Consider the following 14,081-nt stretch of genomic DNA (forward strand, 5'->3'; position numbering starts at 1 on the left):
CTACTTTCATACTGCATTCTGTGATAGTGACTGAGCAGGTAAAAAAATGTTTCACTTACAATCACTGTGTGTACTTTATGGCATACTATTTAACAAAGTAACCAAAATATATTAAAATTAATGTTTAATCTTGATAATGTAATAAACGCCTTTTGTGCTTCAAATATGTATATGCGTGTATGACAGCATATGTGTGAGATACATTGCATGTGGACAATATTAATCTGTGAAAGAGCTTAAGAATTTTGTTATGCACAGTAGAATTTTTGCCAGTGGTGGACTGTTGTAAAGACAAATTTTCAATTTACAGTGGTTTGCGACAATATACTTAAAATAAAAATACAATATTAAGCCATTTGTCAGACCTGTTGTGCAGTTACTGGCCACAGTTAAAAGGTATTTTGTCCAAGGTGTTCATTCTTTTTTTTTTTTTTTTAATGAGCTAGGATTACGTCTACTCAGGTTAGCCCACTATAGCATGAAATTATAGCTATTTGCACTGTCAGATCACAAATTGTTACAAGGCTACAAAAAGCATAAAGTTTAGGAGAAAATAACATTTGATTCACAAAATGTTGCTTAAAAGGCATGTTTAAAGAAAAAATGCTACAGAACTGTAAAAAAAACCCCAACTCCAGTTCCCAACTAAGGCGTTTCAACATTCTGTGCAAATACAATGCATTCTGATAAAAAAAAAAAAAACTCACCAGTCCTGACAATATACAATAAAATTATACATGTATATATATGTATGTATATATATATACACCCACACACACATTACCACCATGACACCCATAAGCAGCATGCTCTGTGTACAACTACTTTGTCTAAACAAGTCAAATAAGTCCCTATCCCTTTAGGATAGATATACAAATTTCTATCCTAAATTTAAATAAGACACAACATTTTTTCCCGTTAAAGAATGATTTTGGAATACTTTATGATGACAATTCACTACATTCCACAATACAAATGTTACACGACTGGAAAAAGCTCTGGCAATCACATTGTTCATTCTGTGGCGCATGTGATAAATGTCTTTGGAAAATGAAATATATGTGCTCTGGTCAAGATGTTTAAGGTAGCTGGTATGAAACAGTCCCCCTGTCAGATAATGGACGGAGGACACAAAAAGGCCCTGTCAGATGAGGTTTTGAAGATGTAAGCTTGAAGTAAGAAATGGGACAAACTCTTGTGCTCATGAATGGTTAGTGGTACACTGATTGTATATTTCATCCATAACGGGAAAGTCTCGTCTGACCATGGTCTTTATTTCTTACTAAAAAATGTTAGGTCCCAAAAACATAGTGTTGGACTGATTGTGCCATGTCATGAATTAACGTAACAAAATCAGCCTAAATTCAAAACACCAGACTTTTTTTTTTTTTTTGGCACAACATACAATAATTTTGGTTACGTAAACAAACACGGGAGCATGTTGGTCATTTCTACTGTTTGTGGCTGCTTGTCACACTCCCGTTGAACATTCAGCACCCTGCTGGCTAAACATGAAGCTCTTGATGATCTTTCTGCTCTGGAGCAGAACCTTGACACACTGCGTTGGGAACACACATGGGGGGGGGCTGGGGGGGGTGGAAATGGCTCAGCATCGCTTGCATACTCGATTGTATGTGTGTGGAGCACTAACAGACAGTAATACTGAGGAGTGAGCAGATGCCCAGGCCCACGCTGTCCCAGTGGCGCCCTCTTGCCATTTCACATTATGTGCTTTGCATAGTACACTGCCTATTACTGATAATACCACTTTACTGTGTGTATCCTGAATCGGAGTCCTCCTCACCTCGCCTGTCTTATTTTGCACCATTTTTCTATGTTACAATCTGTATTTAAATTAAATAAAGGCAACATATGTTTTCTGTTTAATACATACCAGTTCTCAGATTAAGAATATCCATTTCTTTTAAGCTCCAACCCGTGGCTGTCATAAAGTCCATTAGCCCACTGTTTAAGTACCATGGGCTAACCGTCACTGTATCGGTCACCTCCTGGCTTGGCCTGATTTCTCCCCCTCGGACCTGAGTCTTCAGGTTTCAGGGCAGACGTGAGTCCAGATGGGAGGCTGACACCTCGTGGGTATGAGCCTGGAAGGCTTCGCTCTGCTCTTGTTGGTGGATTTGTTAGGGTGGAAAGTGACACGCCTGTCGGATGTACGCACTGTTGTACGTTCTCACGGGCACCACAGCGACGCAGCTTTAAGAAAAAAGTCTGTTCGGTCTCCACCATGTGCACCACTGAGGCACATGGCAGTGACTAAAAACAGGAAATGTTCACAGATCACAAGAAAGAAAATGGAGGGGGTCCGAGAGCAAAAACAAAAAAAGAAAAACAAAGAACCTCAATGAGTTCAGACCTTCATGGTTACCTCCTGCAGATCTTTTTTTTCCCATTGCCACCACCCTTCTTCCAAGTTTACTTTCTGAGTCCATCCCAAGCAGCCGTCACACTATGGAGTCTTTAATCTCGGAGCCCAGCCGGACGCGGGGCCGTGGGCATGTGGGGGAGATCTCCACGCGGCTCTCCTTCAGGTTGAGCGGCCGCCTCTCCGACTCCGAGAAGCTCTTGCTGTTCTCCGGGGAGGAGCACTCGTGGGTGGGGGTGCTACAGATGTAGTTGTCGTTCAGCGTCTGGTAGCCCTTGTGGTCCGATACTGATGGGGGAACGGTGTTGCCATTGAGGGGCAGACTCTCCGTGGGCTTTCCTGTGATGCGCGGCTTCTTCTGCTGCATGTTGGGGCACTCGCCCTCCTTCAGCATGGACTTCATGTGGTCCCGGTTCCTGTAGACCACGAAGAGCGAGAAGACCACCAGCGAGAAGCCCAGCAGGGTGCAGACCACGATCAACTCGTTCCAGTAGGTTTTGGTCTGCAGCAGCCCAGACCGGGTTTCCCCAGGCAAGATGATGGCCTCCTCCCTCGGCACCAGTGGGGTGCGTGAGTGGCCAATCAGAGTGGTGCTCTCTTGCCGGGGTTCCGCCCTCACGCAGTAATTGGCTAGAAGCTGCTGGAAGCCGTCCTCCACTGACCAGCACTCGTAGGCCTCCTCCTTGTCCACCCGGGGCACCACCACCAGTCCGGCAGGACTGGGGTAGACAAACTGGCCGGCGCTCTTGCTGTACTTCCACAGCCTCTCGGCCAGGTTGGAACGCACTTTACAGGGAAGCACCTTAAAGCTATTGGCTGGGATAATGACCACATGGCATGAAGATGCACCTGTTGAATAAACAGATATCGACATTTTTAATAAAATGTTATTAATCCTGTTATGCAATACAAATACAATACACAATATGTACTAGGTGTGTTCGATGCAATGCAGAACGTAATCTATTGTCATAATGACTAGGGCTGGGGGGCAGCACGTCGACGCTATCAATTGCGCCAATGCCACAAATTCATTGACATAAATCCATCATTTTTACTCTATACTCGATGTTGATGGAAGATATAAGAGGACACCTATGGTACTTTCGCGAGTGGGTGGGAAATCGAACCACTAGCGTGAAAAGGCGTGTAGTACACCCATGACATGACAAATGTTTAAGCAGCTAAAAACCCAGGCAATTGTACAAAACTGGCCGATGAACCAGGATTGGTTCTCTGTGTAATATATGACTATATATAGGCACCTTCCTAAAATATTAGCAAAAAATATAGGCAAAATGGACTAAATCATCTTTTCATGCTGCTGGCCACTTGTGGTTATATCGCCGGCTCACTCACTTGATCAGTTCAGTTGATATATGAAATCGCATTCCTTTGTGACTTAAGCAATATATGGTGACACTTTTAAGTGTTTTTGTGTTTCCCGATAAACTTGTTTTCAACTTGATTGATAAATTCTGTTGGTTCAGGAAGGACACCATGGTGGACTGCCAGCTTCCAATGCTGCTGTCTATTTTAATAAAAGCAATAAAACACATTCTGTATTCAAGCCCCCAAGTTTTTATTGGTTATTATTGTATTCTTTCAGTTGCCCTGAGAAAGTATTCTGTGTGTTATGGAAATAATTGGGAATCAAATCAACTGAACCGATGTGGGAAAGGGGATTTTAGATTAATCGATGCAGCGTAAAAATAATCACTAGATTAATCATTTAAAAAATATTTTGCCCAGCCTTAATAATGACATTGCTTGGTGATTTTCTGGTAGTGGCAGAAAAATTCTAGTTTTTAAAATTAGCAAAGGTGATTACAGCTGTAATGGGGCCTGACCCAACCTAAGTACAGCTTTTTAAAATCCCATCTTTCTTTGCGCAAGCTACGAATGATAGACTAATGGAAAGGCAATATGTGGTGAAATGAGCAGGTTTAAAATATAATCAGAGGCCAGCCTCCATTTCACCCCCTCAGCATCCATTTTTGCATGTCTCTTGCAATAATTAAAACACATCACCTGATAACTGTAGCCAAGAATTGCAAATCAATGAAGATTTCATAAAAAAAACAAATGTTAATTAAACAAATTTACAACATGTGAAACGCTTTTACCAATCACCTACACAAATTTACAAGCAGCAAATCATAAGGAAAGGATAGGTACTGTAGACCACAACAAAAAGTGTCCCCTGCAGTTAGCCACCTTAGTGAGCAGTGGGCAGCCATGAAAGAGAGCAGCGAGTGGGAATGGAACCTTACTCAGTGGCACCTTGGTGGCTCCGGATTTGAACTGGTAACGTTACAAAAACGGGTCAAAATTTACAACTCTACCGGTAATGACTGTGGCTGCCTGATCTGAGTACAGCACCGCTTTGGGTAGAAGTAATTGTAATCTGCCAAGTAAAGTAATTCTCATATCACTGACGTACTTGAAAACATAATGTGAAGTAATGTAGAAAAGTTTATGGGATGCATCGAGATAACGAATCGAAGACACAATTATCGTAACATTATTTTTACTGTGAAAAAAGCATTAACAGTAGATGGCGCAAATTAGAATAGAATATTACTAGGCTTGAAAAAGGAGGAAAATATTTTATTTTAGTCACTTTGTTTCAATATGGTAATTGGACATTAATCAAGATCACAATTTGGCAATCGCTACTACAAATTTAAAATACAGAAAACCTCATCACTTGTAAAATTTCCTGTAGAAACTCACGTGAAGAAGAAGGTCTTGCCATGCGAGGGTTGATTGTAGTTTTATTGCATGAAGCTGACGTATCAGCGCCATCCACATCCTGCTGCCAGTGGCTGAGAGGAAATAAAATGCAACAAAATGACTTAAAATCTCTGTGGCTGCAGAAAAGAAATCAGCTCATAAGATCACAGCTACGCCCCATTTGTTCTCCCTCCTGAATCAATGGCGTGTAGTTCACACAGTCATGTGACAGCCTGTTCTTGCAACACCCACCTCCCAGCAGGGGCCTGTCGAACATCAGCACACTGTCTTCCTGTCCAGGCGCAGTAGGGGTCTCTGGATAGGACACACTCCCCACAGCTCTGGTAGTTAGAGCAGTTTGCCATGGCGACCTCGACCAGCCCCGAGAACAAGGATACATACAGCAAACCCTGCAGCGTGTGACATAAACAACATAAGCACATGGAAAAGGATATTTTTAGATTAGATTAGATTCAACTTTATTGTCATTACACATGTACAAGTACAGGGCAACGAAATGTAGTTTAGGTCTGACCAGAAGTGCAATAAGCAGCAAGTGCAGGATACAGTTCAAATAAGTTATATATATATATATATATATATATATATATATTCATAAAGTGATATGTGCTATGTGCTCATCCCATTGATGTGGATGGGATCATGCGAGCCTCTTCTCTCCCTCCTGAAGTCCACAATGAGCTCCTTGGTCTTGGTGGTGTTTAGGAGAAGGTTATTTTCTGTGCACCAGGTGGCCAGATGCTGGACCTCCTCCCTGTAGGCAGTCTCATCGTTGTTGTCGATGAGACCTATCACCGTGGTGTCATCTGCAAACTTAATAACGGAGTTTGATCCATACATAGGTCGGCAGTCATGGGTGAAGAGGGAGTAGAGGAAGGGGCTCAGCACACAGCCCTGTGACAGTAGTGGAGCGGATGTGGCCTGACCTTACATGCTGTGGTCTGCTGGTCAGAAAGTCCATAATCCAGTTGCAAAGTGAGGTGTTGATGTCCAGGGCTCTAAGTTTAGAGATTAGCTTAGAGGGGATGACAGTGTTAAATATTGAGCTGAAATCAACAAACAGCATCCGTGCATATGTGTTTTGCTTGTCCAGGTGTGTGAGTACAGAGTGCAGCGCTATGGAGACTGCATCCTCTGTGCTCCTATTGCTACGGTACGCAAACTGGTGTGGGTCCAGAGTTGGTGGGAGGAAGTCCCTCAGATGTGCCAGGACTAACCGCTTGAAGCACTTCATGATTATGGGTGTGAGTGCTACAGGGCGGTAGTCATTCAGGCATGTTGGGCTAGAATGTTTCGGCACTGGTACAATGGAGGTAGATTTGAGGCATGTTGGAACAGCTGCTTGGGCGAGGGACATGTTAAAAATGTCCGTGAATACGCCAGCGAGCTGCTCTGCACATGCTCTAAGTACGCGCCCCGGGATGCCGTCTGGTCCAGCAGCCCTGCGCGCGTTGATCCGACTCAGTGCAGTGCAAACATCTGAGGAGGTGAGTATGATGGGCGAGTGGTCGGTAGATGAGGGGATCTTGACAGCAGGTTGCTTGTTGTCTCTTTCAAAGCGAGCATAAAAATCGTTAAGCTCATTCAGAAAGAGGACATTTGTGGTTGTGGGGGCTGAGTTGCTGGGTTTATAGTCTGTAATGGCCTGAATGCCCTGCCACAAGCGTCGAGGATCAGCATTGGAGAAGTATTCCTCTAGCTTTAGTTTGTAGCAGTGCTTGGCCTTTTTGATGCCCCTCTTCAGGTTCGCCCTGGAAATGCCGTAGGCCTGTGCATCACCCGATCTGAAGGCATTGTTGCGTGCCTTCAGCAGGAGACGCACCTCCTTGTTCATCCAAGGCTTCTGATTAGGGTATGTGGTGATCTGTTTCTGAGTAGTAACCATGTCTATGGTGGTGTTAATGTAGTTCAGAACAGAGGAGGTGTAGATGTCGATGTCCGTGTGAGAGCCACAGGTGGCCTGTGAAGCAAACATACTCCAGTCTGTGTGTTGGAACCTGTCCTGGAGTGTGATGTCAGCCCCCGCTGGCCACACTTTGATGGTCCTCACTGATGGCTTCACATGGTTGATGAGGGGGGAGTACTTGGGGGTGAGAAACAAAGAAAGGTGATCTGATTGTCCGAAGTGGGGGAGGGGGGTCACAGCATAGGCTTCAGCCATGTTTGTATAAACTTGATCCAGAGTTTTGTTTCCTCTGGTGTGACAGAGAATGTTTTTATGAAATTTAGGAAATACAGTCTTCAAATTGGAATGATTAAATTCCCCCGCCACAATGTATGCAGCCTCTGGGTGATCAGTCTGTTGTTTACTGATGGCCGCATGAAGTTCGTTCATAGCAAGCTTGGCATCAGCATCAGGAGGAATGTAAGTGGCAGTTATAATGGTGGATGTGAACTCCCGCGGCAGATAGAACGGTCTGCACTTAACCATGAGAAACTCTAGGTTAGCTGAGCAGTGTTTCCCAATGATAGTAGAGTTCGTGCACCAGGCTTTGTTAACGTAGATGCACAATCCCCCACCTCTGGTCTTACCGGAGTCATCCGCCGTTCTGTCTGCCCGGAGAATGTGGTGCTCAGCTAGAGCAATAGCATTGTCCGGTATTCCGTTGTTTAGCCATGTTTCAGTGAAAATCATGACATTGCAGTTCCAGAGTTTCTTGCTGTGGTTGATTCGGATTCGAATCTCATCCATTTTGTTCACCAGTGACCGTACATTGGCGAGAAGAATGCTGGGCAAAGAGAGCCGGTGTGGTGTTATCTTTAGCTTAGCTCTTAGCCCTCCGCGCTTCCCCCGCCTTTGTTTACGGTCTCGACGGCGTCTTCGAGCACTTCCGCCCGGTCGGGTAGGGTGCGCCGCCTCGGGTGTTCTGCCGATCTCAGGGATGCGTTCAAGATTGCTGATAAAACTGTTAAAATTACGAGAACCAACATCCAAAAGCTCTTGTCGGGTGTACGATGTTGAGGCACTACTGTTCTGCACGAACAGCCCCGACATGAGCAAGAAAATTACCGCAAAACTGCAGAAACTGGAGAGACGCTGAGCCTCGCGATGTTTACGCGCCGCCATCTTGGTCATCTTCTTTTAACCAAGCCAACTAAAAGACAGAGCTATTATGGGACGTAGATAATGGTAATATCCTTATAAAAATCCACGGCCCATGAGGCATGCTATGTGACAGAACAAACAGTATAAAACAGTGCCGGAATGAACTCGTGTCGTGTCACTGGCTGTTTACTTCCCATCTGTTTGGTGCTCCCAGGAGAGGAAGCGGGAATGTAATTATCTCAGAGAAAGTTCCCCTGCAGGCCCCTCTTTCATGGCTGATGCTGCTACTCAGCGTTATCTCATTATTACTCCTGAAGTCAGGAGTGTGCTCGCTAACACTTCATCATGGTCAAGCGAATACCCATATAATAATCATTATTGTCTAATAATGTTAACCAGCTATTGTTAATAAATGTTCAGTTGCTTTAAAGGTGTTAATTAAAATGGTTACAAATGTAAAGTGTCCAACGATGCAGTAAAAGTTGCGGTACGGCCGTGGCGCCGCTCTACCTTGTCTGTGTCTAGTTCGATGTGCTGCACAGGCTGGGATTCAGGGAACAGCACCAGCTCTTCAATGATGTGCATCTTGCCGTTGACATTGATGGCTTTGTGTAGCCTTCCTTCATCTGGAAAAAGTAAGGGGTGTCAATAACTCTTCCGCTAAATTGTCATATGAAATACAGTGTAAATAATATCCTTTTCTTTAGAAAAAAGAAATCACGGGTGTTGAAACTATGGCCCCTGGATCCAATTCCAGACACGGTTCACCACTTACACTATTTCTAAAACAGTGGCATAAAATATGGCATTTTAATAAAATGACGAATGTTTAATCACCAAAAAAAAAACTCTAAAAACAGTCAGGATGCCCTTGAAAAAAAAGAGGGGTTGGGTAATATCAAGTATTTGGGGGGGTGAGTAACATTACCAGATGTAATGTTATAGCTGGCAAATAAAATCAACATGTTATTAATGCAAGATAATTCAGAATCTTAATTATGTGATTATATTGGGGTTATTGGCTGGATCTGATCTTTGTAGGGGTCATGAGAAAACCAAGCATGGGAGACAGTGTCCCTCACCTCTAGTCATTCATATATTTTTCTACATGTGGCCCTCGCTGAAAAACGTTTCGTCGCCCCTGATTTAAATCGTTCAAGGAATGCATGAAAAAGAAAGGAGAGGAATCTCACCCGTGCCTATGAAGAGCACATCATAGTCCCTGCGGGCAGCGTGGACTCTGTGGACGGCGATTTGCGTGTAACGCACGCTGCGCTTCAGCAGCAGAGGCTGGCTGCGGATCACGCTGTCCATCAAGAAGTGGTCCTTCACAAAGTTCAGCACTTTGTCGGGCATGTGCAGGGACGAGGAGATGCCCGCAGACCTGACAGCATTGGTGACGCACTGTGCAGGAGAGAAAGAGAGAAAGAAAGATCAGGCCTCTTCTTGCACACGAGCAAACAAAACTACAGGCAACATGCTGCTTGTTCTAAACTAAGATTCTACCTGAGTGTGTTGCCTGGGACTGACGTACTACAGGAAATAAGAGCAGCTGAGACAGCACTATGATAAGCATCATAGGGACATATCGAGGGACAAATCGCGGCCAAGCGATGATGTCCAGAACGTACCGGAGTGGTGATTCAATAACGGATGTGAACACACACAACCTGGACCAACAAACCTGGGGCAGTGGTGGCCTTGTGGGGGGCAGTGGTGGCCTAGCGGTTAAGGAAGCGGCCCCGTAATCAGAAGGTTGCTGGTTCGAATCCCGATCTGCCAAGGTGCCACTGAGGTGCCACTGAGCAAAGCACCGTCCCCACACACTGCTCCCCGGGCGCCTGTCATGGCTGCCCACTGCTCACTCAGGGTGATGGGTTAAATGCAGAGGACAAATTTCACTGTGTGCACCGTGTGCTGTGCATCACTTCACTTTCAAACCTACTAGTGACATCAGTTTTTCTAGCTCAATAATTAGTGGAATTGCATTTCTACTATGCATTTTGCTGAGGGGACACATAAAAAAAAAAAGCTGGTCTTTTCAGCGTCAAAAGAAAAAAACAGGGAACTCCACCTCTGCTTAAGTTAGGCTGATTTGTTGACAATGGATTGGGCCACCATTAACTTTTCTCTGACGTGGGAATTGATAACCATGACAATGAGGCAAACAGCAGCACTACAAAAGCCTACGTGAAACATGCAATCATATTTGGTCCTAAGGAAGGAAGTCGGTGCAGGTCCAAGCACAGAAAATCTTGCTAGATTTTCTTCATGGTAGGCTAGGGCTAAATTACATGCTAGAAAATGCTAGTGACATTGTTTAATCTATGAAAAGGTATATTGATGACATATTACTGCTTTTTTATGTGTGACAATTGTGAATTAATAAGCATATACAGTACAGGCCAAATGTTTGGACACCTTCTCATTCAATGTGTTTTCTTTATTTTCATGACCATTTACATTGGTAGATTCTCACTGAAGGCATCAAAACTAGGAATGAACATTACATTACATTTACAGCATTTATCAGACGCCCTTATCCAGAGACGCCCTTATCCTTATGTACTTAACAAAAAGTGGAGACCTGGCCTCCACAGTCACTGGACCTGAACCCAATCCAGATGGTTTGGGGTGAGCTGGACCGCGGAGTGAAAGCCAAGCGGCCAACAAGTACTAAACACCTCTGGGAACTCCTTCAAGACTGTTGGAAAAGCATTTCAGGTGACGACCTCTTGAAGCTCATCGAGAGAATGCCAAGAGTGTGCAAAGCAGTAATCAGAGCAAAGAAACTAGAATATAAAACATGTTTTCATTTTTTTTTTAAACGTCTCCACATGCATTCATTCATATTTTTGGATCTAACACTGTATAAGGACCGCCCAAGCTGGGAGTGTGACCGCCTCTCTACTAACCACCACTAGCCACCGAAACCCAATTCTGTAATAAGTACATTCAATGACATTCTAGATGTAAATGTATCTCTATTTATAAGACATCTGGGGTGTTCCACAAAGCAGATAACTAGGTTACTAGTATTTCTGTTGGACAATTTCTGTTGAATCATGACTTCCAGCTTCATTTCACCCAGCTACCTGATGAATCCAGTTTTACAGAACAGCCCTTGGTCTCCAGACCTAAGGACTACAACCGTCTTCTTCAACTCTCGACCTTGAACCAAAAGAGTCGTTTACTGGGGAAGATCCAGCTAATACACCCCCCCCTCCTCTACCCAAAGTACTGATGTTCTCTCAGGTAAGCTTCACACCTGACTCACCTGACCCAGTTTACATCTAAGGACATACACACGGAATACTAAATCAAATAAATAAAAAAAATGGCTCATAAACAAATTTATCAGATTTATTTTAGAAAATTAAAATAAAGTGCTTTTTATGTACAGTATAATAAAAACAACAGTAGTGATGTATATTACAAAAAATACAGTTCACATCAATTTTTTTTTTTTTACAATGGTAGCTCAATTTACAAATACTTTTAAAACTTTACATGACATTGTGGGTGAACCAGATGCTTGGTGCACTGTTAGAAAAAAAATGGAGAATTCTCCAACACTCACTGCTGTCCCATAAATGTATACGCCTATAGATGAGTATATCTAGATGCGAGGTTTCTGAAAAAAAAAAAAGACTATTCAATATATGTGAATATCTACTTTCATACTGCATTCTGTGATAGTGACTGAGCAGGTAAAAAAATGTTTCACTTACAATCACTGTGTGTACTTTATGGCATACTATTTAACAAAGTAACCAAAATATTAAAATTAATGTTTAATCTTGATAATGTAATAAACGCCTTTTGTGCTTCAAATATGTATATGCGTGTATGACAGCATATGTGTGAGATACATTGCATGTGGACAATATTAATCTGTGAAAGAGCTTAAGAATTTTGTTATGCACAGTAGAATTTTTGCCAGTGGTGGACTGTTGTAAAGACAAATTTTCAATTTACAGTGGTTTGCGACAATATACTTAAAATAAAAATACAATATTAAGCCATTTGTCAGACCTGTTGTGCAGTTACTGGCCACAGTTAAAAGGTATTTTGTCCAAGGTGTTCATTCTTTTTTTTTTTTTTTTAATGAGCTAGGATTACGTCTACTCAGGTTAGCCCACTATAGCATGAAATTATAGCTATTTGCACTGTCAGATCACAAATTGTTACAAGGCTACAAAAAGCATAAAGTTTAGGAGAAAATAACATTTGATTCACAAAATGTTGCTTAAAAGGCATGTTTAAAGAAAAAATGCTACAGAACTGTAAAAAAAAACCCCAACTCCAGTTCCCAACTAAGGCGTTTCAACATTCTGTGCAAATACAATGCATTCTGATAAAAAAAAAAAACTCACCAGTCCTGACAATATACAATAAAATTATACATGTATATATATATGTATGTATATATATATACACCCACACACACATTACCACCATGACACCCATAAGCAGTATGCTCTGTGTACAACTACTTTGTCTAAACAAGTCAAATAAGTCCCTATCCCTTTAGGATAGATATACAAATTTCTATCCTAAATTTAAATAAGACACAACATTTTTTCCCGTTAAAGAATGATTTTGGAATACTTTATGATGACAATTCACTACATTCCACAATACAAATGTTACACGACTGGAAAAAGCTCTGGCAATCACATTGTTCATTCTGTGGCGCATGTGATAAATGTCTTTGGAAAATGAAATATATGTGCTCTGGTCAAGATGTTTAAGGTAGCTGGTATGAAACAGTCCCCCTGTCAGATAATGGACGGAGGACACAAAAAGGCCCTGTCAGATGAGGTTTTGAAGATGTAAGCTTGAAGTAAGAAATGGGACAAACCCCTGTGCTCATGAATGGTTAGTGGTACACTGATTGTATATTTCATCCATAACGGGAAAGTCTCGTCTGACCATGGTCTTTATTTCTTACTAAAAAATGTTAGGTCCCAAAAACATAGTGTTGGACTGATTGTGCCATGTCATGAATTAACGTAACAAAATCAGCCTAAATTCAAAACACCAGACTTTTTTTTTTTTTTGGCACAACATACAATAATTTTGGTTACGTAAACAAACACGGGAGCATGTTGGTCATTTCTACTGTTTGTGGCTGCTTGTCACACTCCCGTTGAACATTCAGCACCCTGCTGGCTAAACATGAAGCTCTTGATGATCTTTCTGCTCTGGAGCAGAACCTTGACACACTGCGTTGGGAACACACATGGGGGGGGCTGGGTGGGGTGGAAATGGCTCAGCATCGCTTGCATACTCGATTGTATGTGTGTGGAGCACTAACAGACAGTAATACTGAGGAGTGAGCAGATGCCCAGGCCCACGCTGTCCCAGTGGCGCCCTCTTGCCATTTCACATTATGTGCTTTGCATAGTACACTGCCTATTACTGATAATACCACTTTACTGTGTGTATCCTGAATCGGAGTCCTCCTCACCTCGCCTGTCTTATTTTGCACCATTTTTCTATGTTACAATCTGTATTTAAATTAAATAAAGGCAACATATGCTTTCTGTTTAATACATACCAGTTCTCAGATTAAGAATATCCATTTCTTTTAAGCTCCAACCCGTGGCTGTCATAAAGTCCATTAGCCCACTGTTTAAGTACCATGGGCTAACCGTCACTGTATCGGTCACCTCCTGGCTTGGCCTGATTTCTCCCCCTCGGACCTGAGTCTTCAGGTTTCAGGGCAGACGTGAGTCCAGATGGGAGGCTGACACCTCGTGGGTATGAGCCTGGAAGGCTTCGCTCTGCTCTTGTTGGTGGATTTGTTAGGGTGGAAAGTGACACGCCTGTCGGATGTACGCACTGTTGTACGTTCTCACGGGCACCACAGCGACGCAGCTTTAAGAAAAA

General features: G+C 42.9%; 1 protein-coding gene across 2 annotated transcripts; it reads right to left on the minus strand.

The window, feature by feature from the left end:
- Positions 1-417: 417 nt before the first annotated feature.
- Positions 418-14,070, minus strand: LOC114766682 (semaphorin-4B-like). 2 transcript variants are annotated; one of them, XM_028957766.1, is made up of 6 exons: positions 13,750-14,070; positions 9,380-9,590; positions 8,697-8,812; positions 5,372-5,529; positions 5,120-5,211; positions 418-3,232 (listed from the first exon to the last, which is right to left on the minus strand). In XM_028957766.1, the coding sequence occupies exons 2-6, from the start codon at positions 9,540-9,542 to the stop codon at positions 2,463-2,465; spliced, it is 1,299 nt and encodes a 432-aa protein (XP_028813599.1). In that variant the 5' UTR covers positions 9,543-9,590; positions 13,750-14,070; the 3' UTR covers positions 418-2,462. The 2 variants fall into 2 exon arrangements, with proteins under 2 accessions (XP_028813599.1, XP_028813600.1); XM_028957767.1 differs by lacking the exons at positions 8,697-8,812; positions 9,380-9,590; positions 13,750-14,070 and adding an exon at positions 8,151-8,377.
- Between the last annotated feature and the right edge of the window lie 11 nt (positions 14,071-14,081).

Source organism: Denticeps clupeoides, chromosome 17 (assembly GCF_900700375.1).
Source record: "Denticeps clupeoides chromosome 17, fDenClu1.1, whole genome shotgun sequence".
NCBI lineage: Eukaryota > Metazoa > Chordata > Actinopteri > Clupeiformes > Denticipitidae > Denticeps > Denticeps clupeoides.